The sequence below is a fragment of the Protopterus annectens genome, chromosome 5.part0 (assembly GCF_019279795.1).
Source record: "Protopterus annectens isolate FY-2018-M chromosome 5.part0, PAN1.0, whole genome shotgun sequence".
NCBI lineage: Eukaryota > Metazoa > Chordata > Ceratodontiformes > Protopteridae > Protopterus > Protopterus annectens.
In genome coordinates this window covers 955,787,124-955,813,466 of record NC_056735.1, presented here as the reverse complement: position 1 = coordinate 955,813,466, position 26,343 = coordinate 955,787,124, and the positions used below count along the sequence as shown (strand labels likewise).

The following is a 26,343-nucleotide window of genomic DNA, read 5'->3' as shown; positions in this document are numbered from 1 at the left end:
CATGAACACAACTTCACAAGTGCATGGATCACACCATACCCAATAGAACCAAGATGCTCTCCTCCAAAAAAAGGAAGCCAATCTGGTGGTCCCCTGCCATAAACAAACTCTACAACAGAAGGAGGAAACTGATGCAGAATAAGGTGAAGTCCCAAGATTGGAAAAACTCCTTTATCAGCCTCAACAAAAAGTTGAGTTCCCTCATCAAATCCTCTAAAGCTAGCTATGAAAACAGAATTGCAGCAGATAGTAAAGACAACCACAAGGCCTTCTAAAGTTATGTGAAGAATCTCCACGGCAATACCCAGATTTGCTCTGAGCTACTGCACAATGGTACCTCCTATAGACAGCCAACAGATATTGCCAATATACTGACCAACAGATTCAGTGCCAACTTTATCCCTCTCCCCCCAAAGGACCAATCAGAATACCAGCAGATTGCCAGGCACCCAATATTACTGCTGCACAGGTTAAAACAGCACTGTCCAAGGCCAAGAATACAGCTTCTATGGAACCTGACAATATCCCTAGCTGTATTCTACATGAACTACACAGTGAACTGGCACCTCACACATGTGCCCTGTTCAGTCATAACCTCTCCTCAGGCTTTGCCTCTATCAAATGGCGCACTGCTACAGTTATCCCTCTCCACAAAGGAGGAGTGACTACAGACCCTGGGAACTGTCGCCCCTTTAGCCTGACAAGTCTGATATGCAATGCTAAAAGCATCATTATGGACCTAATAAATAAGGATATAGGGAATCTCCAAACTCTGGATCTCACTCAGTTTGGTTTTGTGAAGGATAGATCATGCCTGCTCAACCTGGTCGACTTCTTTGAGTCAGTCACCAGATCTGTGGATGAAGGCAAGGTGGTTCAATACAGCTTACCTTGATCTGGCCAAGGCCTTTGATACCATTCCCCACTCAGGAATCATAGAAAAACTCACTAAGCTAGGCATCAACCCCTATATCATTAGGTGGGTTGCAAACTGGCTCACAGATAGAACCCACAGTGTGAAAGTAGCTGACTCCAGGTCAGACTGTTGACCAGTCATGAGTGGAGTCCCACAGGGTTCAGTCCTGGGTCCTCTCCTGTTTGGTATCTACTTCTCTGAAGTCCAGGCCAACACGAAGGGACTCTGGCTGACAAAGTTCACAGACGATTGCAAGTTGGGAGCTATTATTAACTCCCCAAGTGATGTTGACATCCTACAGAAAGGCCTCAATGAGACCAACCACTGGTGTCAGAACCATGGCCTTAAGCTCAATGCTAAAAAATGTGTCGTCATCCCCCTTGGGAAAAACCCGGTTTCCTTGAATTACCACATTGATGGTAGTCCACTGAACACAGAAGGTATTATAAGAGATCTAGGAACACAAACTGACAACAACCTCTCTTTTGACCACCACATTGCCACTGTGGTCAGAAAGTCCTTCTATGTGGCACATCTCATTACTAAGAGTTTTACACCCAGGATGAAAGAGGTCATTATCTCATTCTACTCTTCCCTCATTAGGCCAGTCATCGAGTACAATGCCCCATTTGGCATGTACCTTATTAGACACCTGCAACAACTGGAGAGGGTGCAAAAGTACCTCACACAGATGATCCTAGGCCTTAAGCACTTGTTCTATATGGACAGACTCAAAAAAACTCCAACTATTCTTTGTCTCATATCCCCTGGTTAGAGGCAATCTCTGCTTGACTTACAAAACCATGTCTAACCCAGCTCTGTTATAAATGGTACATCTAAGAAAATCCCAATCCCTCCGCACCACACACTCCAGAGACCTCAACCTCATTACCACAATCAACAGAACATGCTGGAAGGACAGGTTCATAACCCAGAAACTGCCCATGCTATGGAATAGACTTCTCATACATGTCAAACAGAGCACCTCAATGGCCTCTTCAAGAGAATTCTTGATGAGTGGATGGGAAATAGAAAATTCATCTTAGTGATCACTCCAGTGGCTCTACTCGATAGATGCACTGGAAACTAAGGTTGGGTGGCATGATGCCGGGTTAATTCTATGGGCTAGGCTTGTAAAGGCTCCAGGGCCACCAACCTAGTACACTCCTATGAACCTATGAACCTATGATCATTTTTCCATATTTTCAAAAGGCTTAAAATGTGTATCTTCTAAAAATTTGATTTGGTAGATACCTTTACTGAAACAAAACTATTTATTAGGAAACTCAAGTTGGCAATTTATTTTACAGACAAAGACTGTGGAGCCAATCATGAAATAATCAGTAAGGTAGGTGATATAAAAAAGAAGAGTGTGTTTAACCCACCCTTCACACCCCACCCTCATTGTGTTGGAGAAGGCTATAATAGATGATATATGCAAGTTACAAGTCAGATACAATGCCAAAGGTTTGAATTACTGAAATTTAAACAAAGGGAAGAGAGATTTATTTGACAGGCTTAGGAAGGATCGAACTATATGTATCATGAAACCTGACAAGGGAGGGGGCATCATTTTATTTGATGTTCTTGACTACTCCAGAGCCATTTACGATTTATTAAGAGATAGTGTAACTTATGTACCAGCATCTATTAATAATGTCAATATTAGTTACCAAAGAATTGATTCCTTTTTAGAAGAGTTTTTATTGGAAAAGGAATTTCTTTAGACACGGACAGTGTCTTGAGGGTTAAGAACCCTGTCATAGCTACAGTATTTGGTATCCCAAAAATCCACAAGAATCTGGGGAAGCCACCCTTTAGGCCAATAGTTGCTGAACATGGATCTAAGACCTATCCTATTGATTTAGTCTTAGATGGCTTAAACCAATTTATAACAAGGTAAACCATCTTTTAATAGACTCTTGGGATTTTTTGGGGAGACATAAGGATGAGCTCTGGTCTAAAGAAACCACTTTTTTGACCATAGATGTGATTGACTTCAATATTTTTATAACAGCCTCATCAGACACACATTATTTGACAGTGATAAGATAAACTTAATTAATGATTTAATGGCTCTGGTTTTAGATTACAGTTTTATCTTCTTCAAAGGGGAGTATTTTAAAGAAATTAAGGGAAAAAAGTGTGCAAATTAACAACAACACATATAGGGAGAATCTAAACTCCCTTTCTAAGTTAATGAACAAACACAGAATTTTAAATATTGAAAATACTTATCTAACAGAATGTATTTTAAAGGAAATTGTGCCCAAAGGGCTGCGTGTATATAAGTATCCAAACAACGTTGTACCAGGTTCCTTCTTTCATAAGGAACTTATAGAGGTTTTTAACAAATGTGATGTTTTATATTAGAACCTGTACTGCGAAACAATTTTTACTGAGTGCATCATGTCTTGTTAATAAACGTTGGCCAGAAAGATATACATTTTCCGTTTCTCCGTTTCTACATTGATTTTTGGTTTTGGAGTATTGATTTTCACCACTTCAACTTGATTGCTTTGAAACTTCTTATACCATCACTTAGTAGGAGGCTGCTTGCCTCTGAAAAATGTAAGCAGTTTTGAGCTTGCTGGGTGCCTCTGGTGTTAGAATTACATGAAACGAGACTGATTTATCGTCTGATCTTACCAGGGAGGACATCACACAGGGGGGTGGGGGGTCAGGTGCAACATTCTCCCATGTCAGTGAGTACTATGTCCGAGACATTTGAGCTTTTTGTGGGTGTGCTGACTAACTGCTCCAGAGCATTTGCATTGACAACGTCCAAGAACCTCTGAGACAGTATATTTGTGGTCATGTATATTTTCCAGTCGATGGTAGGACAATTAAAATCACCAACGAGTAAGATGTTGGCCTTCATGGAAAGTGAGTCCAGTAAGTCCAGGTATGCGGTATGCCTCTTCTGTTTCATGGTGGGGAACTTAGAGCTAGCTATGATGTGGTAGGGGTCTTTGCCTATAGTTAATTGGACATGGACTAGTTCAAGAGAGTCATACTGTTTGACCACTCTATAGGTGTACTTATCCTTAATGAAGATGGATACACCTCCTCCTTTGGTTCTTTCATGCTCAGTTTGTGGTCTGAACTTATAGAAGGCATTGAAGCCGTGCAAAGCTGGGGTGCTTTCCATGCCTTTGAACCATGTCTCTGTGACTGCACAGAAATTAGCATCTTCCAAAGTGGGTAGTTCTTCCAAGGAGTGCAGTTTCTTGTTTAGACTCCTAGCATTAAGCTGCAGCAACAGATTCACAACCAATGAAATTACAGGCAAATAACACTGCAAAGTCTATGCCGTAATGACAAGTAAAGATATCTGATTTTCAATTCACATTTGTAAACATTTGCAAACCTACAACTCCAAATTGTAAGCTTGAAAGCTCTTATTAAGTTATAAATCGTTGATTGTCAATAAAAAACAACCTTAGTTAAGTCAATAAAAATCAAACAAGTAACTACTTGGCACACTGACACATGGCATGCACAATTGCAGATAATTGGGAGATGATCCATTTTCTGGTGGTTTGCTTTACAGAAAGAAACCACAGTGCCTGCCAAAATTATTTACAGACACAGGGAAACACAGAATATGAAAAGAAAGCACTATGTTTGTCTCGTTGTACTTCCCACAGCAAGACGAGCAACCATAAATAGGTTGGAAAGCACAAATGTTAATGAATACACAGAATTTAAATACATTGCTTTAAAATTCCTCATACTGAAATGAGGCTTGCATTAAATAAGTATGTCTGTTGTTTTGTCCTGCATTTCATAAAAGTCAAATTAATGGTGACCCACATTGTTCAGATGACAATTAAAGCTGGAGTCCACTGACCATTATAATAAAGCTAAGTATAAGCTTTCAGAATAGAGAGAGACAGAGCACTTTACATCAACTGTAGGGTGATGAAGGCCATAGATGTCACCAAAGGAAGGCAGGCCAAGCTTGAAGATATGCAGGATAAACAGTGGCTATAAATCATTCAAGAGACAGCATAGTGCCAACTTCCATTGCATATGTCTTCAGTTAACAGCCAGCAAGGGATAATTTATTCTGTCTCCCACTGTAACATACTTGCTGTTATAAAGCTATATGTTACACGAATTTCATGCAACACCAGCATAGCTGCAAATTTCTCTCAAGACATAGATAATCTGAAATACTTATTTATGAAATCTGTCCATACTCCCCAACATGTATAGCACAGTAATAAATGTACTTAAATGAGTTATGTAAATACAGAGTAGGTAAAACAGTGCATGGGTCCTGACAGGAATTTTAAGAGAATATTATAAAAGTACTTATACAGTCTTCCACTGAATCAGTGGTTAAATTGAGGCTGAATGGGTGAAATACTCCCCATGGAAATACATTTTAAAGTAGAGATCACTGTAAAAGTAAAATACAACATAAGGGCTAACCTATGCAACAAGCAACAAGGATCTCCGAAGCTAAAACACAAACAAACACCAGTCACAACCAAAGTGACACATAGCTCACAACACCAGTGTGCCACCCAACAACAGCCTCTAAGGCAAGACAATGTACTCAGCACTTTAGTCATAGGTGACTCTATAGTCAGGCACACTGATGTCCCACTCACCAGGCTGAACAAGGAGAAAATTACAGTCAGCTGCCTGTCGGGTGCCAGGATCCGCCACATAATGCATGCACTCAAGGCACTCCACAACAAGTACAACTACAACTCTGTCATTGTCTATATTGGAATGAATGACTTGAGACGTACCTCCCTGGACTACATGAAAAGAGACATGGAAGAGCTCTCGGATCATGTGGCCCAGGCAGGTATGACCCTAGCCATGAGTAGCATCCTGCCTTCACCCAGAATGATACCAAAGTATAAGGACAAAATGATTGACTTCAACAAATGGCTAAGCTTCTGGTGTCATTCAAAGGGGATCCTGTATCTGTCTGCCTGGGAAGACATGATCGACAAACCACGATGCTTTGCCAGAGATGGTCTGCACCTGTCACCCCTGGGATTCAGGTTACTGGCTAAAGTGCTTGCCACCCCTATAGTGCATTTTTTAGGCAAGGTTCAAAGGACAAAACCACCACTGTAACAGATACAAGCATGCAAAATTTGAAGGTAATGCTACTCAATGCTAGAAGTTTAAACCTCAAAATGCACTCTCTCAAGGCACTCCTAAAAATGGAGAACATTGATATCTATGCATTAACTGAGACCTGGTTCAAGGCTCCAGAGAGCATCCCTGCAATACCAGGCTACAACTCTTACCACACTTTTAGGTCACAAAACCAAGACCGAAACACTAAAGGTGAAGGAGTGTCCATATTCACCAAGGATATTCACAACTCCAGGCTAGTTGCCCAACACAATGCATCTGAAATTCTCCAGGTGCAACTAACACTAGGTAAGACTGCAATCCAAACTGTAGCTTGCTACTGATCCCCCACCATGCCCCAAGATTCTCACTACACCTTTCTAAACATACTGGAAAATATTAAGATACAACCAAACGCACTAATACTGGGTGATTTCAACTACCCTGCCATTAACTGGGAAAACTACTCAGGTACCAACACCTTTTCCCAATGGTTCTTGGAATTCATAAATTCCAATGCCCTGGATCAACTAATCCATTGTCCCACCAGGGGCTCCAATATCCTAGACCTGGTCATTACCAACATGGGAGATAGATGCTCCACACAAGTGGTCACCCCCTCATTGGTCAGGTCTGACCATAAGCAAATCACCCTTGACATCCACATCCCACCCCCACCCCCCAGTAAGGAAACCTCCATAAAAACTTATCCAAAGCCAACTTCATGCTACTGAAGTCAGAAGTGACAAACTTCATGACACCCATGCAGACGGGATCTGAAAGTTTGACTGCTGAATCCTACACTAAGGCACTGTACAAGCACATCCACTCATGCATAAATCGTGCCATCCCAAATAGAACCAAGATGCTCTCCTCCAAAAAAAGGAAGCCAATCTGGTGGTCCCCTGCTAGAAACCAACTATACAACAGAAGGAAGAAACTGTTGCAGAATAGAAGAAAATCCCAGGATGCCAAAAACTCCCTCACCAGCCTCAGTAAGAAGCTGAGATCACTCACAAAATCCTCAAAAGCTAGTTACGAAAATAAAATTGCCAAAGATTCCAAAGACAACCACATGGCATTCTATAGTTATATGCTCTGAGTTACAACAGAATGGCATTAAATATACGGATCCCAAGGATATTGCTAATATCCTGGCAAATCTATTTAGTGCCAACGTCATCCCCCCCTCACCCCCTAAAGGGCCCTTCTCAATACCAAAAGATTGCCAAATTCCGGTAATCACAGCTACACAGGTAGAACCCGCACTCTCCAAAGCTAAGAATACATCATCCATGGGACCAGATGACATCCCGGGCTATGTACTACATGGACTACAAAATGAACTGGCACCTCACTTAAGTGTCATGTTTAACCATAGCCTCACCTCAGGCTTCGTGCCCACTGAGTGGTGCACAGCTACAGTTATCCCACTCTACAAGGGGGGATCCACCTTGGATCCCAGGAACTACTGTCCCATCGGTCTGACGAGCCAGATTTGCAAGGGCATGGAACGCATTATCATGGAACTTATAAACAAAGAGACTGACAACCTTCAAACACTGGACCCCACCCAGTTTGCATTTGTGAAGAGCCGATCTTGTCTCTTGAACCCGATTGATTTCTTCAAATCAGTCTCCAGAGCTGTGGATGAGGGTAAGGCAGTCCACACAGCCTATCTAGACCTCGCCAAGGCCTTCAACACCATCCCCGACTCTGGAATCATAGATAAACTTACTAAGCTGGGAATAAATCCCTATGTCACTCGTTGGGTTGCCAACTGGCTTACTGACAGAACCCAGACTGTAAAAGTAGCCGACTCCAAATCCAGCTCTAGACAAGTGACAAGTGGAGTACCTCAGGGTTCAGTCCTGTGACCACTCTTGCTTGGCATCTACTTCTCTGAAGTACAGGCCAACACTAAGGGACTCTTACTAACAAAGTTCGCAGATGACTGCAAACTGGGAGCCATTATTGAATCCCCAAATGATGTGGATATTCTACAAAAGGGCCTTACAGAAACATATGTCTGGTGCCAGAGCCATGGGCTCAAACTTAATGCCAAGAAATGTATACTTTTCCCCTTTGGAAAAAAAACATGTACCCATGAATTACCACATAGGTGGCAGTACACTAAACATCGAAAGTGTGATGAGAGGCTTAGGGACACAGGTGGACAGTGGTCTCACCTTTGATAACCACATCGCACAACAGTCAGGAAATCCTTCTATGTGGCACACCTCATCACTAAGGGCTTTTCATCCAGAAAAAAGGATGTCATTGTCCCACTGTACTTATCCCTAATTAGTCCAATTATAGAGTACAATGCCCCGTTTGGTATGTACCTCACAAGACATCTGCAACAGCTGGAAAGGCCACAGAAATACCTCACTAAAAGAATCGTCCCTTAGTGTTGGCCTGTACTTCAGAGAAGTAGATGCCAAACAAGACCTGTCCCAGAACTGAACCCTGAGGTGCTCCACTTGTCAACTGTCTGGAACTGGATTTGGAGTCGGCTACTTTTACAGTCTGGGTTCTATCAGTAAGCCAGTTGGCAACCCATTGAGTGATGTAGGGATTTATGCCCAGCTTATTAAGTTTATCTATTATTCCAGAGTGGGGGATGGTGTTGAAGGCCTTGGCGAGGTCCAGATAGGATGTGGGGACTGCCTTACCCTCGTCCACAGCTCTGGAGACTGATTTGAAGAAGTCAATCAGGTTCAGGAGACAAGATCGGCCCTTCACAAACCCAAACTGGGTGGGGTCCAGTGTTTGAATGTTGCCACTGTCTTTGTTTATAAGTTCCTTGATAATGCGTTCCATGCCCTTGAAGACCAGGCTCATCAGACTGATGGGATGGTAGTTCCTGGGATCCAAGGTAGATCCCCCTTGTGGAGTGGGATAACTGTAGCTGTGCACCACTCAGTAGCCAATTCACTAATATTTTTACTAGACAAGTATTACAACAGAAGGCAATGTTATCCGAAATGTGTCTTTGATATCTTTAATGTTGGCTACATCAGGAGAGCTTCTGCTATACTAATTTAATATAAGAAGGGAGAGCATGATAAATCCTTGTTACCATACAGTGACTTCAGTTTTCATCATTTTATTGAAATATCTTAGTAATAATGCAGTGTGAGAAACATAAGCCTAGGTGGATAATCTTAAAGAAGAAGATGATCTATAGGCTTAGTGGACACTTCCAAGGACAAACCATGTATCTTCTGGTGGACCATTTATGCACTAAAACCCTCGTGCTTTTCTTTTATGAGTGTAGGGTCACTGGTAAATTCCCCAAAGTTTGAACAAGATAGACCTTTTCAAGCTTTTAAGGTAAATGGTCTGTTTATGTATTTTCAGATTATTAGAGAGGAGTCACAATGTAACTTCTAAGTTCATCTAAAGCTCAAAGCAGGTCTGTTACTATGTTTAGCAAAACTATTTTTTAACTCAAAAGATAATAAATACTGTGCCATCAATGGATTTTCATCTATAGCTCTTACTAGGTTTCACTATGAGTAGACAAAAGTGAATGCACCGAGGATTGGAATCCTGAAACTGCATTCACCAAAAATGTATTCCTGAAAAACAGTTTTTCAAGTGTTTTGCAGGGTGGTAAACCCCCCTGCATCCCCCAATGTACACCTGAACTTACACATACCATCTCCACAGTCACACCAACTTGAACAAACAGCAAATTCCTCCAGAAATGGAGTCACTTCCAGCACAACTCACTGACAGTGATTTCTTATGGAGGAACTCAGATCGTCAGAGAGTTGAAGCTTGGGCAGTTAAAGCTCAAGAGTTCAAGCTTTGTCCACCAATATGTTAAAACTCTTACCATCCATAACATGACTTATAATTTATTAAGCTTCATTTGTTAAGGAAATGTAATGCTTCAAGTGAAGTTAATTTATTTTTGCTGCAGGTTCTTTATCCTTCCTTCCTTCTTTTTTGTTAAGTGAGGCATGTTGAGAATTATTGCCCTCATGAAATAAAAACGTGGATGTTAGCAACCTTTACACCTCAAAAAACAAAACATAACACCCCTCCAGAAAAACATGAAATCCTCTAAGTTACAGTATCTCTGCACCTGTGTAAAGTAGCTGCTGACTTCCGGAGACATTTTAGATATGCAGTTTCATTTTAAATTGTGGGTTTTTCTAATATTTAAATTGCTGAGAGATATTTTTACTTAATGAGTGAAATAACATGAAGCTTTTTCATTGGAAGTTGGAAATGATTATTGTACAGTAAGGCTGTTTGTTGAGTTTGCAGTGGATTATGAGTTATAATCCTGCAAAGAACTTTTTTGAATGGTAATTTGCTGTTTTGTGTAGTTTAATTTACACCGTTACTAAACACAAAACAACATAGCTGTATGTCTTATTGCTAAAAAAGAATGGCTCATTTTTAATAAAAATAATGACTTTTGCTGTGGTTTATGTAGACACAGAGATATGAATACATATGTTTTTAGGTGTCAACTATGGCTGCCTAACAAATAAGTTAAATTGGTTAAACTATACACATTTTTATTCACTTCTGATGTAAAACAATGCTTTCCACGGAAAAAAACATCAGGTAATTCCAAACTGATTCTGCTAAGAAACACTGACTTCCTGAAAGCTAACAAGCTGAAAGTATGAAAAAACAAAACAAAAAAAAAAAAACAAAAACAAGCACCCAGAAAACAAAAGGGCAAAAAGATTTTACTTGATTTTTGCAGTGGGGTAAGTCCTCCACCTCCTAAACTTTTATATACTGATTTCATGGTCACACTAACTAAAAGGGAGAACTCTCCCAAAACAAGTGAATCATTACCAGCGCAGACTTAGAAATCACAATGGCAATGATTTCCTGTGGGAAACAGTTTTCAGTATTACGCCATTTGTCGTTTTTTTTTTTTTTCTCAAAGTGCTACTGATGTTCAAGCAGTTTTACCCCAATAAAGTGTAGGTATGCCTTCTAAACCAAAGCTGGAGACCTAAAATGTGTTTAGGCATTCCCAGAGTGCCTCACATGACTCCACTGGTTATGTGTCTCACATTACTCCGATGGCCATGTGGTGGAAATGTTCCATGCACACCCTTTTGCACTCATTTAATTGTCGTCAGTGCATTTATGATTTACTAACAAAAGAACTCACCTGAATTTGCACAATAACTGTATAATCAGACAATGGCACAATAATGAATTTATTTCTGTTGTAGGAACCTACAAAACCTGATATCATCATATGCATCCAAAGTAAGATAAAGTCATGTGATAAAGAACACCTTTTTGTATGTTATTGACACTGCTTACAAGCTCAAAGATTTTAGAATGGGAAAAAAGATGCAACGATTTTATTTTTCAGCTGGTGAAATGACATTACAGTGATAAAATACAGCTGGCCATTTTTTTCGTTTCTTGCTGCCCAGTATATAACTAATAATAACAGTGATTAATGGTTAAGAAAAAATGTCTGAATGCAGCAGAAAACAGTGTTTCTTTCTTTGCTCATTGTTGCCAACAGAATTTGTCATCAACTCAATGACCTTTGTTATTAAATTATTATATGTTAGGCTAGGGTTTGATATTTGGATATGGACATTCGGCACATCTGATTTGCAATTATTGCTGGTTCAATGAAAACGATAAGCATTTCTTTCATACACGTCTTCTGTTATAATTTGCCTGAAGAGTACAAAACGTAACCTTTCCCAGTGACAAGACATCTGTCTGATCAATTGCCTTGATGCAGAATTTCAATAAACTTAATTACACCTCTTAGATATGCTAGATCATATAATAAAAGACAAAACACTTAATATGACTAGGTTTGTACACTGCAACAATGAGTAATGTATTGTATTAGGGAGAGCTATCATTTATTTGTGTAGCAGGTGTTCTAGAAGCCTCCAGTCCTGTAGTATGGTGCAGGATAAGGTCATAACAAGAATGCAAGATATGTTGCAATAAGTGCCCTTACAAAGGCCTCTACGTTTCAGGCCATGATAACCTATAATATAAATGGAATGTGTCGTTCCATTAAAGCTATCATAAATGCAAACACTGTCCTTATTGCTCTTTGTTTTTCTGAGAAAATGTTTTGTAGTGGGCTTAGGAAATTTGGAAGGAAATACTAGACCCTGCTGAAAATAATAGAGATTGTATTTTTTTAACTTTGCAGATTCTGTGCAAACAATTTCAACTGAATATTATTCACACTGACTTACTAAACCTAATTCAACCTTGTTGCAATATAAGAAGTTGCAACTTGTATGACAGGTTGCCTTCAAGAATTCAGTCTTGCTGGTCAGTCTAGCAGACAGCAGAGAAATGAAAATTGCCGTAAAAAGATATTTATTAATAAATAAAATGAAAAGCAAAAACAACTAGAATAACCTTGTTAATTAAAAGTCTTACAAATAGTCCATGCTTTATAATGTCAATACCTAAAGCAAAGGGCTCATGCTTTGGTTTTCTCTACCTCTACTATGAAGTTTTATGTTTGAAGTACAGTATGGTAATACACATATTCACACCATATGCAAAAGTCCAGTTGATACTTTTCCCAGGTTTTATTAGGAAAATTGGCTTTTAACAGTATATCAGAAAACAACACAACATTTAATGCAAATATCTTTAATATATAGTGCATTCTGTGCAGAGCATTTGTCTTTCTATTTATTTATATAGAATAAGCAATTAAAACATTATAACATAAACAGCGAAAACACAGGTCTTCACTTTCTGAAGTGTTCATAAGGGACTGTAGTTAGGCTATTTGTGAAACTCTAAAATCTATACAGGTATCATTTGTTCTTTTCTAATATAATTGTGGAATCTTACTTTGATTTGGCAATGACTAGAAGATCACTGAAAAGGAAGAGGTGTCGTTCTTGCGTTTGTAATCCCATCCTGAGTTGTACATAGTCCGCCATAATGAATTCCCTGGTTTGACAAATGAATGACTGGACAAGGGGGCATGACTCTGGACTAATGGGTGACAGGCAGGCTTCTCTGCAATGAGAAAAATAAATATTGTTTCATCATATCATGATACTCATGCACTATTATTTTAAACATGCATTAGGTGTTTATTTAAAAGAATAACTACCATTAATCATACTTTTTACACACATACATCAGAAATAGCAGTCTCCAGTGATAAGAAACAACCACAGTATATTGTATTAAAGCACTGAAGCCCTGAAGGTCTTGCTGTAGTCAGGTTTAAACATTCAGCAGAATGCAAAAGTTCTGGTATGAAAACACCTCCCAGTCCTTTGACTAAGTTATCCACTAATAATAATAATAATTTTATTTATTTATTTATTTTACATTTGTTAACCGGGGGTGTCTGACTGAGCCGAAAAGGCCCTTTTTCAGCAGAGGCCCAGGGAGAAAATCTCCACAAAGAAAAAATACAGACACATTTAGTTATTTAGACATGATCAGTATACACACAAATTACAAGAGACATGTTTTTACAGTGGTATGCGGCACATAAACAGTTACAGTGGAGAGAACAAACAAAAAATATTAATTTTAAAAATAAAGGTAATTAATAGATTTGTGGTGTACAGCTGAAATTTGGAACATAGGTAGAATACATACATAGTACACAGGTACAGTACATACATTGTAGATTAGCCAGTGTTTGTGAGTAAGATTGAAAATTATTATCAAGTGCTCTAGATTTAGTATGTATATGTTATCCGCTTTCACTAGCCTGGGGAGCAATCATGGCACTGCCAACTTTGCTTGAGATGTTGCCTGATGAGGTGTTTAAAGGAGGCTTTGGATGATATGTTTTGAATGCTAGTAGGGACAGAGTTCCATTTTTAGCCACTGAGTGCATCTCCAAAGCTATTGCAGTTGTTGGTGACTTCTAGTAGTAGTTTGCTTGATGATCTAAGAGGCCTTTTGGCTGAGTGATGTTGTATTAGGTTTTTGAGGGCAGGACACTTATTGGGGAGATAACAGATAGAATGACAGAAGCAGAGCTGATTGTAGGTTAGGAGGTTGGGCAGTTCAAGCCAGTGGAGCTGTCTCAAAGCAGTACAGTGATGAGTTCTATATGAGCAATTTGCAGCAAAGTGGGTAATTCAGTTATAGCAGGCTCCATTTTGCTTAGTTCAGTTTTGTTGAGATTAGTCAGAATGGGAGATGCATAGAGTAGGGTGGATAGAAGTTGGGAGCAAGAAATGGCTGATCTTGTGTTGTTGGTAAGAAATGGTTTGATACAGTAGAGTGACCCCAGTTTGGCATGTACTTTTTTAATAGTTAAGTTGAGATGACTATCAAATTTTAGGTGGGAGTCTATGGTTATTCCCAATAGCTTAGCCTGTGCCACTGGAGCAATTTGAGTAGCATTTGTGGAGTAGATAGTGACTTGACTGTTAGTGTTTTTGTTAGAACTGGTTAAAATCATAAGTTGAGTTTTCTTTGGATTGAGGATAAGTTGGGCTTTGGTAAGGTAGTTTTCAATGTCAGAGAATGCTAGTTGAGTTGTTTGCAGGAGGGTGGGAATGTTTTGTGCAGCACAGATTAAGGTAGTGTCATCTGCATACTGAATTATAGATGCATGCTGTGTGGAGGTATGGAGGTCATTTGTGAAAACTGTGAATAGTAGTGGTCCTAAGATAGAACCCTGTGGGACTCCTATAGTTATGGGCAGCTGAGGAGAGAGAAAAATTTCCCATTTCACAGCTTGGTATCTGTCAGTTAAGTAGCTTTGGAACCAGGTAAGAGTGAAATTTGATAGATGACATTGGTTTAGTTTGTTTAGCAGGATTTGGTGTGAGACTGTGTCAAATGCTTTGGACATATCCAAAAAAAGAGTTGACACTTGTAGGCCTTCATTTTTGAGATGGTTTACTGTGTCTGTGAAGCAAAGGAGAGCTGTAGTGGTACTATGGGCAGGTCTGAAACCATGCTGAGTACGTGACAGGATGTTGCTGTCTAGGAGATAGTTTAGCATCTGGATATGGACGCATTTTTCTAGGATTTTGGCCAGGGGGGAGAGTAAAGCAATGGGTCTGAAGTTATTAAGTTCAGTGGAGGTCTCGCCTTTATGTATGGGTGTAACATAGGATATTTTCCAGAGTTTGGGCACATAGCTTTCAACAATTGATCTGTTTATGAGCGTGAAGACTGGGATAGCAATAGCATCTACTGTGGGTTTAAAGAAATAGCTGGGGAGTAGGTCGGCTGCTGTTGATGAGGTTTTTAGTTTGGAGAGCATGCTTTTGACTGAAGTGGTGGAAACTGTTTTGCGGGTAAATCTTGTATTAGTGTCATTTGTGTTGGGGGGGATAGTGAGGAAGGAACTGTCCTGTGATACTAAGGATAGAATTGAGTTCACAAAGTGGGAGTTGAATTGTGTTTCGATGGGAAATTTAGTGTCAGGGGTGGTTGGTTTGGGGGTAGCCTTTTGGGTGGATTTTAGTAGCTGGTTTACATTTTTCCAAAATTTTTGCAGGTTGTGTTGGTATTTAGTTTGTAATGTTGTGTAGTAGGATTTTTTGTCCAGCCTAATGCATTTTTTTGCACGATTGCGCAGTTCTTGGTACTTAGTTAGGCTTTGTGTTTCTTTGTTTTTTTGATAGTAAAACCAGACAGTGTCTCTGGACTTGAGGATTTGTTTTGTTTCTTTACTGAGCCAGGGGTTTGTAGAGGTTCTAACCTTGATTTTGTGCAATGGAGCGACAGTGTCTAGGTGTTGTAGTAATATTTTGTTGAAATATGCTACAGCCTGGTCAAGTGGGAGGGTTTTTAGGGGGGTCCAGTCACAGTTACAGAGTAAAGTGTTGAGGACGTCAGGAGATATTTTTTGTGTGTTTCTTGTGGATATATAGTTAATGGTTTTGCATATGCTTGTTCTACTACGTATAAGGTATATTATTGTGGTCACTTAAGGTGTCTGGGAGCCTGCCTGTGTGAGGGTACAATGTGGGGTTGTTAGTTAGGACCCAATCAAGGATGGATTCCCTTTTAGATTTTTTATCACATCTAGTTGGAATTTGAACTAGCTGCTGGTAGCCATGGAGATTTATTAGATTACTTGGTGGTTCTGATATACAGGTGAACCAATCAAGATTGAAGTCCCCCAGAATAAGGGTTTCTTGTGAGTATGTGGAAGAACACCAGGATAAGAAGTCTTCAAGGTTAGCAGGTGTATTACCAGGTGGAATATAGATCACAATTGTGGTGATGACCTTTTTAGGGTGAAGTTGAAGTTGTGAGATAAGTATGTCCCAATTATTATGGGAGGGATAGGAGTTTGGTAATTGACGGACAGTTAAGTTGGACTTGTGCAGTAAGGCAGTTCCACTCCCTTTACGAAGTGGTCTGTCTTGTCTAATGATATTGTAGCTTCAAGAGCAGGAGCACACTCAAGCAAATCTGCAATCTGCGGCTACCACTCCACCCATACAGTATAAGAAGGATGTCAAGCAGAATGTAATTGTAGGGAGAACTTCTGAGTTAGCTATGTTTTTATTTAGCCAGGTTTCTGTTAAAGCAACTATGTCTGGGGAGTAGTGTGCTATTGTGGCCTGGAGTTTAGGTATTTTATTTTTGATACTTCTAATATTAAAATTTAGCATTAAAAGATGGTTGGTTTTGCTGCTGTTGTTGATTTGCCCAGGGATGAAGAAAGTGGGGGTATGTTCTGACATTTGTGTTTGACAGGATGGATTTGGGCCTGGGTTGGGGTGGATATCCCCGCTTATGGTGAGCCTGGAGTTAAAATGGTTATATAGATGTTGGAGTTTGGTGAGGAGTGTGAGAAAGTATTGTGTTTTTTTGGAGTAGGAATGAGAGCATATGTGTTTAGTTCTGAATTGGTCCGTATTGTAGTTCTTGAATACCTGTGGGCAGATATTATTATAATTTGTGGTGTCTGTATACGAGAGTGCATAATGTAGTGTTGTGCTACTAAGTTTAGGGATATTGTTAGAGTGATAACTTGTGGTGTTGTAAAGAATTATGAGAAAACAGACTAGACTTCGTTGTGTGATAGTCATGGTTATAAAGTTTAAGTTGTTTCTACGTGGGGGGTCTGAATAGGAATTATAGGGTTTCACTATATGTGGATGGGGAAGTAGTGTGGGTGATGTAAAAAATGCCTAGTGGGAATGAGAGTGATTGGTTGTATTTTGTGTGGAGCAAGTTGGTGTAGTATAATGTGATATGACTTGAGGAGCTGTGATTGGTGGAGGTGATGTGAGGGTGAGCTGTGGGTGTGATTACTATAAATGTAGAGGTAGTGGGAGCGGGAAGTAATAGGGGCCAGGGCAGGGGAGCGAAGAGAGCCCGAGCGTTAGCGAGGGCAAACGGAGAGGGGCAGAGCCAACCAAGACAAGAAAAAAAAATAAGTATTACTTTACAAATCTGAACACTTTAAACAAATTCCTGAGGTCTAATGGCTTACCGGCAAGCAGAATGTAATTGTTGAAGAGCACTTGTGTCCTGGTGGAAGACTAGAAATTTAAAGATGGCTCCATGCTCAGCAGGATTCTAATATAGACTTTGTATTGGGGTAGGGAGATAGCACAAGGGGTGTAAACCAGGTGGAATGCAAAGAAACCAGAGAGGCAATCAGTGGAAATCAGTGAAGGCCTCAGAGGGGGTAAGTAATAATTCAAACTACCCGTAAAGTGAAGGAGAGAAGAGACAGCAAAGTTTATTAAGGTTGGGAGTGTGTCTTCGCGTTGACTTGCCGATTAGTAACCAGTTTGTGCGCAGATTAGAGTAGGGAGATACATTAGCAATGAAGGGGAATGTATAGAGATGCGAATAAACAGGTGGGCCTCCAAGTGATACAAACTAAAGCAGAAAGCACTGAGAGGTCTGCTTGATGGTTAATTTAGTCACAGGGATGTGAATTAAATGTATACTGTCTATTTGACAGTTAGGATTACTGTACTAGCGGGGGGGGGGCACAAGGCTACAACAGTCAGTTTTATTAGCAAGCTGAGAACTACTAAGAAATACTGCTAATGTAATAGCTTCACTTTCATAAAACATACAAGTAGAATGCCTGGGTGGACTGACCCTGCTCTTGAGGCTCAAAATGTATATCCTTATATAGTTTGTAGTACTGATTCCTTCTTATACTCTATGGGTGGAGTGGTAGCCGCAGATTGCAGATTTGCTTGAGTGTGCTCCTGCTCTTGAGGCTCAAAATGTATATCCTTGTTTAGTTCAGATTTGCTTGACTGTGCTCGTCAAGCAGAATGTAATTGCTGAAGAGCACTTGTGCCTGGTGGGAGACTAGAAATTTAAAGATGTATAATAATAAATATATATATATATATATATATATATATATATATATATATATATATATATATATATATATATAATTTTTTTTTTTTGAAAGTCATGTCAAGCCCAACTAAAACAGAAATGGCTGCTATAGAAAAAAAGTTTGCCTTTAAGCAGTGATTTTGAACCAAAGCATTTTATCATTTGTTCATCATGAGAAGATGCTACCATTGTATCATTGTCGGTGAGGCTGATGGGAGGAGGGACGGGGAAATGATGACAGAATGTTAAGCAGTAGTGTTAAGGAGGCCTAGTTAAGTCTGAAATAAGTGATCTAAACAGTGGTAGTCAGTTGCACAACTGTTATCAGAACATTTTATACTGGTTTTGCTTAGTCACATTTGTCAATACACAATAACAGCTCATGGCATATCATGCTGGGAAAATGCAAGCTCTGTGGTGACTGAGTACAATAAAAATGAACCGCTGTCTTACCTGTCTCAATTAATACAAGCAGTCCTAAACTGCATTTAAAATGTGTTTGTTTTAAAACAGACTGCAACAAAAAACAGACTCCCTTTTTCCAATATAACTTAGATAGTTATCCATCAATCTGTCTGTCTGTCTACGAAGATAGTTGGATAGCAAGCTATATTTTATGTGTCTGTGTGTTTGTCTGTTTCTACTGATTCCTTCATACAGTATCCTAAATCTCTGTTGATTCATTCACACAATATCCTGAAACTTTTATCATAAAACTCTAGCAACATAAATTACAACTACTAATCAGATCTGGAATGCAATAACTTTATTTGGTGGGGACTGATAGGATACAGCCTCTGCATGCCAGCATGCTGTCTGGCAGTGTCTGCCATGCAAGCACAGAACATAATGCCTGCTGCATGCAGAATGGCGAACCAATACTAAGAGTAACATTGCTAACAGTAACTGCTCACACCCCTGGTGTTCGAAGCTAATATTTCTAGATTGTAACACCTTTCCATCAGTTATGCCGACTTCCTAGAAGTTAACCAACCCAGCTTCAACATGAAAGCCTTGCTTTAAATTTCACACAGATCCAACAGATGAACAAGATGACATCTGAGTATCACATCTTCTTTTATGATTAGACAACAGCACTAGTGCATCTTTACCGTATGAAGCAGAGCTTGATTATGTGTACTTTCACTCAACGAAAGTCATCCGGCTTTAGAACTCAACGAGAATGAAAACAATGAAACAAAAATGAGATAAGAAAGTGTAAGCCAACAAACCTTGCCTGGCTCCTCCCAAAAAACAAACAAGTCAAAGCATACCCAAAAAAGCTGGTGATATACAACATTCTCCAGTTTTAAAATGTCAATTTGTTTCAATATGGCAATGTTATGCCTAAATGTTCATGTCCTTAATACTTGTAAGGCATGAAGAGTAATGCTAGGGACCACCATATGCACTTTGCTGTACTAGTTATTTTCTGCATCTTCTCCACTCTAATGGATGCACATGTGCACACAGAAATTAAAGTGCAGCTGTATACGTAAACCTACCATAGCAGTCAATGTTCAAATGACCACTGCAGTAGTAGCCTAAGCTATATGAGATCATATCCTGCATAGGATGTAACACGTGGCCAGTTTTTCAAGGCTTCAGGGCACCTTTCTTTGCTAGCACAAGCTGAAAAATGTTGAAAAAGACAGGTTTGGACGCCATGCATTTCAGAGCTTTCAGGCCAACAGAGTGGGAGGCCAAGCCCTGATAAGACATAGGTGGAAACAAAAAAAATCAATATCTACAACCTGGCATAAAATAGCACCAAAAAACAAGGGTAGTGGAAGGAGGAAGTAATACTTCAAGCATCAACTCTTGTGGGAAGTTTACTTACCCAGCTGTACAATGTTCTTCTTATTGATCACTGCTGCAGTAGCCTGATCTATATGGTAGATTACCATAGCTTAGAACAACAGGGAGGTGGAAGGGGATTGGGGAAGGGTCCAGAAGACCCTGGAAAATGGTCCTAGCAAAAGCCTGACCTAGACCTGAAGAAAGAATCTAGCTTGTAGTGCTTTGTAAAAGTATATACAGAGGACCAAGCTCTTGCTTCTTGAATACTTCTAGAGTCTAATCCTTTCCAAAAATCCATAGATTAATCCACTTTCCTTATAGATGAATTCACGTTCCTAGTAGACTATGTCTTGACCCTGCTTGGAAAATTTTGTTCTGGTGGGAATAACAAAAGGTAATAGCCAGAGATAATTTGGAAATGGTCTGCTTTGACACCAGTTGCCCCCTTCTTCTTACCTTCATAAGAAAGAACAGATGATTGGAAGTTTTGAAAGATTTTGTTATGTTATGATAGCACCTGAGTTGTCGGTGGACATCAAAGGTATGAATTATCCTTTCTCCCTCATTTTGGGGTTCAGGAAAGAACACAGGAAGATAGATAGTTTGGTTTAAAGTAGACTCAGGTATCACTTTAGGCATAAAAGAAGGATTAGTTCTCAAGGAAACCTTGTCTCTGTGGAATGCCTTCCTCACCACAGTAGACGCACGGTGGTCGAATTCGAGGTCACAGTCAACTTGTGTTCACAGGTCTCTCACTACTGAATTGGTACTTAGGGTATTATTGTTTATTTTATAATCAGCAGGTCATTGTATTTACCAAAGCAATGATGATGATGATGCATTTTTTAGCATTTAGTTTAAGACCATGGCTTTGGCACCAATCATTGGTCTGTGTAAGCCCCTTTTGAAGCATGCTGACATTGCTAGGGGATTCAATGACAGCACTTCATTTGCAGTCATCTGCAAACTTGATTAGCCACAGCCCCTCAGTTTTGGCCTGAACTTCTGAGAAGTATATGCCAAATAGGAGGGGGCCCAGCAATGACCCTTGTGGGACACTACCAGTGACAGGTCTGCTGGCAGAGGTAAAGTCTCCCACTTTGACTGAGTGTTGCCTATCTGTGAGCCAGTTTGCAACCCACATGACAACATAGGGGTTGATATTCAACTGGATTAGCTTGTCAATGATGCCCGAATGTGCTATAGTGTCGAAGGCCTTGGCCACGTCAAGACAGGCTGTGTGCATGGCTTTGCCCTTGTCTATGGCTCTGGTCACATTCTTGAAGAAGTCCACCAGGTTTAGAAGGCATGACATCCCTTTGACAAATCCGATCTTGGATGGATTCAAGATTTGGAGGTCACCTATATCCTTATTTATGAGGTCCATGATGATTCATTCCATTGCCTTACTGATGCGGCTGGTTAAATATATGGGTCTGTAGTACCTGGGTCTGTTACTGAGCCAGCCTTGTGGAGGGGGATAACATTAGTTGTTTTCAATTCAGTAGGGACAAAGCCAGTACTCAGGCTGTAGCTGAACAAAGTGCTTAATGGACTAGCTAGCTCTTGTTTTAGAACATTAAGAATGCAGCCTGGAATTTCATCTGGTCCCATGAAGGCTGTGTTCTTAGCCTTGGAGAGAGCATTGATGAATTGCTCTTTGTAGATGCAGGGAGGAGGAGATGATGAAGACATGGATTGTGTTATGCTTGGGGGGATAGGGGGTGAAATTTTAACCAATCCCGTCTGCTAGCAGGTTTGCAATTTCCGCAGGGTCAGTGCATGTGCGATGCCATCCACAATTAGTTCAGCACACATCTGAGTCCTACCTTTTAGATTATGGACATAACTAAAGAAAGACTTATAGTTATCCTTGGCTATGGTTGCAAAATTTTTCTCATAGTTGCTCTTTGAAGATTTTACACATTGTCTTATTTGCTTGTTTAGGCTGAGGAGGGTGCTCTTCCAGTTCTGGGATCTCACTTTTGTATTTTTAGACAGCAGATTCTTTCACTTAATGTATAATTTATTAATGCTAGATGCCCACCAGGATGGTTTGTTTTTTCTTGAGGATCTTGCTTTAATCCTATCCAGCATGGCTGTGTCTATACATTTGTGTAGGTGTTTATACAGGGCATCAGTGTATACCTTATTAAAGCCGTCAATACCACCTGTGGAAACTGGAGCTTGGAAGTTGATTACACTTTCCCTTATGAAGGTATAGTATTGCTACTTCAAAAAATGACTGATTTATGGTTGGATTTAACCAGTGCAGGCCCTACACTTGTAGCATTGCATCAGTCACTCATATTAATGAGGACCAGGTCTAGAATATCGGAGCCACTTGTGGGGTGGTGCACTATTTGTTCCAGGGCATTTGAGTTAACAAAGTCCAGAAACTTTTGTGCAACTGATTTTGGGCTCGTATAAGTTTCCCAATTAATAGAAGAAGGTTTTCCCACTGATAACATTGGCACATTATGGAAATAGCCTCAGAGACAGAGAATCCCTAACAGGGAGATTCAAATATCATAATGTCCTTGGAGTCTGATTCGGAAATCTGAGGAGAAAAACCTATATCTGTCCCATCACATTCCTCTACAGATTCAAATTCTTGAATCTCTTCAGGAAAAGAAGAATCTGCCTTTCTTTTACGAGAAACCACTTGATAAAAAGCGTCAATAGCCTGTACAAGACCTTGAGCCAGACTTAATAAACTACTCCTGCCCAGTGAAACTGGAGCAGGGGAACTACATGTTTAGTTTTCAGTTTACTTTTTACAGGAAGGATAGAACAGACAGGATTTTTAATAGCAGCAGCAGCACCAGCAGCAACTTCCTCAGGGATGGGCACAACATTCTGGTTAAGTAAGGGCACCTTCCCTGCCCCTTCCCCCAATACCAACATTGAGGGGTTCTCAACAGCTGCAGAGAATATGGTTAACCCCCCATTCATAGTGGTTGTATGGGCAACATCAGAGGGATCTGGGGAAAAAGATGAGTGGTCTGAGGAAGCAGTTGTGGCCACAGCAGTTACCCATCTGTGACTGAGGCATATTGCTAGCATGCTGTGATGGCAAAGGCTGGTTAGTTAGCTCTTTCTTTTTGTGGCTGGCAGAAAGCATGACAATGGGACAACTAGTTTGTTCCATGGGCAACCTGAAAATGGTGCCTCTTTCCCAGGGAAATTAAGGAATAGAAGGTGTTACAAATGTAAAGGTAGTATAAAGTCACTTTTCCCAATAAAAACAAAGTAAAAAGTACTCTAATACACTTTACCAGCCCCCCCACAAAACAATTTAAGCAGAGTTTATCCCCAGAAAAAATGTTTTTAGAATGTTGAAATCAACTTTTAAAATGTCAAACACAAAAGTGCGCTCCAGTTAAAAAGTACAGCAAAGTCAAGTGTTAGTCAATAAAAACACATATTGCTCGCTTAAAATGTACTTTCCTACACAGAAAAATACATTAAAACACTAAAACTAGTATATGGAAGTTTTATCTCCAAAGGGACCTTATCTGCTCAGCAATGGAACAGCACAAGCCAACTGTCGATCCTCTGAAGTCTGGAGAGGAGCGCTTGTTTCAGTGGCAGGAAAGCTTTGAAGGACTCAGTGGCCAACCCTGTCTTTTTAGTAAGGTCAGCAATGGTTTGGGTATGTGGAAGGTGCCCTGAAGCTTTGGAAGCTAACTGGATGTTATCTCCTGTGTAGGATATAGCCTATACAGGAGGATACAGCAGTGATCAATATAAGTTCATAGGTAAGTACTAAGCTAGCTGCCTTTGTGGGCCATTTTAAGCCAAGCCAATTTCCCTTTCAAACATGAGGATCAAACCCTGTACTTGTTAGGTACAGACCTTAACCATTATGCCATCCTCCATCCCCAAGACCATCTAGCTCATATTCACTTCGTTGCACTCTTTCTTTTCTGTTATCTCATTTCTATTAAATGCACGTGCAGTTAGACAGCCAGAGGGGTTTCTGTATACTGCACACCTACAGTGAAACATAACTAACACATTCAATGCCGATTAGTTCAGTACTTCCCTAATGTTTGTTATTCTGCTTTCCAAATAAAAAATTACAAATAACTTGCATGCTCTTTTGTAAAGTTATATATTTGCCTATTCTGTCATTGTCAACTTGATGCAATTGTTCTAATCAGCTTCCCCTCTAGATATTTTCATAACAATTTGCACAAGTAAAACATCTCTGGAATGTACTTTTGTGGCTGTGTGCAAATACGAAACAGAAGCTAACTGTCTTCTCAGTATTCATAGGATCTTAACTTCAGAACAGGTGGTGTGTAGGTGGGTGATTGTTTCAAAAGATGCTTTAAGCATTACTCTCTCTAAACTATTACCAACAAATTCTACTGAAGTTACTCTAAAGAACAGTTTCAAAAGTAAATAAAACACAAAAAGACTGTAACAAGAAAGACAAGGAAATAAAAATAACGTGAATTGTGAAACATGAGGAAATACTTTTTGTGAACTAGCAAAGCAAAGAACCAGAATGAGCTACTGTGGTTCATGCTGTTTGACACAAACACAAGGTATAAATATTTGGACCGGCAAGTACTCACTTGTGTGCTCTCTAATGCACATTTGATAGTTAAATTTTAGTGTTACTTCACTTTGTCACTCTGCTGGCTTCTATCAGTATAAGAGCATGCATATCACGACATCTCAGACAAGATATAAAGAAGTTACAAAAGGTCATAATGCTGTAACTAACCAGTTAGAAAAAAAAAAATAAACAACTAATGAAACCGTACTGCACTCACACACTAGGTAGCATAATAACGAAACAATTTTCTGCAAAAGAATGACTCATTAATACTGACTCAGTGGCTGACCTAATTTCTAGCATTACTGTTTACCAAAACATTAGGATACAGCAAATACACACACATACACACACATATATGTATATGTATATATAGGTTATTCCTGTTTACATAAATGATTTGGTATGTAGCTGCTGAAATTCCTTTGTTAAGACCAAGACTAATTAGTTCACAGTTGATGTTGTCCTAGCTCACACTATGTCAAGAAAACAAGCAAGCAATAATGCCCAACAGGGTATGTGTTACTGTGTAAATAATGCCCACCTCTACACTGCTGGAAGAACCTTATTTACACAGTAACACACACCCTGGATGGTATTATTGTCCTTAGAGAATGGGCTGTCTGTACAAGTGTTGTGTTTTTACTTCCTTATTTTTTTTTTTACTGTCCGGTTCGATTCTCAGCTAGAGTATCTTCTGCGTGGAGACATGCGTGAATGGGCGTACCTTCGTTGAAGGTTGTGCATCAGGCCTGGCAAGCCGGTACGTAAAAATCAACTGCCAATCATTAGCGGACCGGAGTTCCGCTGTGGCGACCCCTAACCGAGAAAAGCCGAAAGACACAAACAAACAATTTTTTAAAAATATTTTTGCTGTAAAATAGTTCCTCCACCTAATGTTTCAGTCTTGCTATAGTGTATGTAAACGGTGTCAGAGGAAGTATTTTACATCCAAATATAACATTTTCAAAAAATATCCAGATATTTACTTCATTTTTTTGTCCTTCATTTATAAAATATGTGCTTTGTTGTCAGTTACTGGGGATTAAAGTCACTATATAATGACATACAACTGAATTTTAGGCTTTATTTCCTTTAGAAAATTCATACTAGCACAAATCCTGTTATTAAAGCAGCTTTGTAATTTTATAAGGGCGATATTTAAAATCTGTTCCTGTTTTGAGGCGTTGTTCCCCCATTATTTAGGCTTTATCCAGATATCTTGAGTTCAGGGTCCTAAGGCTACTGATGTTTTTATTTAGGAATCTCTCCGAGATCTTTCAAGCTAAATGATGTTTACACAAATATGTCCCAAAAGGGGCATTATAGTCAATAATGGCTCTGACAATGTATGATTAAAGAGAATTAAGACTTCTTTACAGCTAGATGAGATGATGTTGGAAGTCTGATAAACCAGACAGAAGGTTTTCTGAATTAATGTACAAACATGATGGTCAAAAGGTAAGGAATTATCAACGAGTATTTAGAGCCCATATTACCGTGACTAACTGGAGATATGTGTCACCTACACGGGAAGTTGTGGAAATGTTTTGTTTACCATAATGAACTGTTCTACATTTTTCACAGTTACTTTGAGGCCATTGTCCTTGCACCAATTATTAGCATAATCTAACCCATGTTGAAG

General features: G+C 39.6%; 1 protein-coding gene across 1 annotated transcript in view; it reads right to left on the bottom strand.

Moving 5' to 3' along the window:
• Positions 1–26,343, bottom strand: part of ARHGAP20 (Rho GTPase activating protein 20) — a 781,419-nt gene that overhangs the window by 366,048 nt on the left and 389,028 nt on the right. Inside the window, exon 3 of the mRNA XM_044072727.1 lies at positions 12,863–13,033. Coding sequence (XP_043928662.1) covers positions 12,863–13,033 — 171 coding nt within the window. The remainder of the gene's footprint in view (positions 1–12,862; positions 13,034–26,343) is intronic.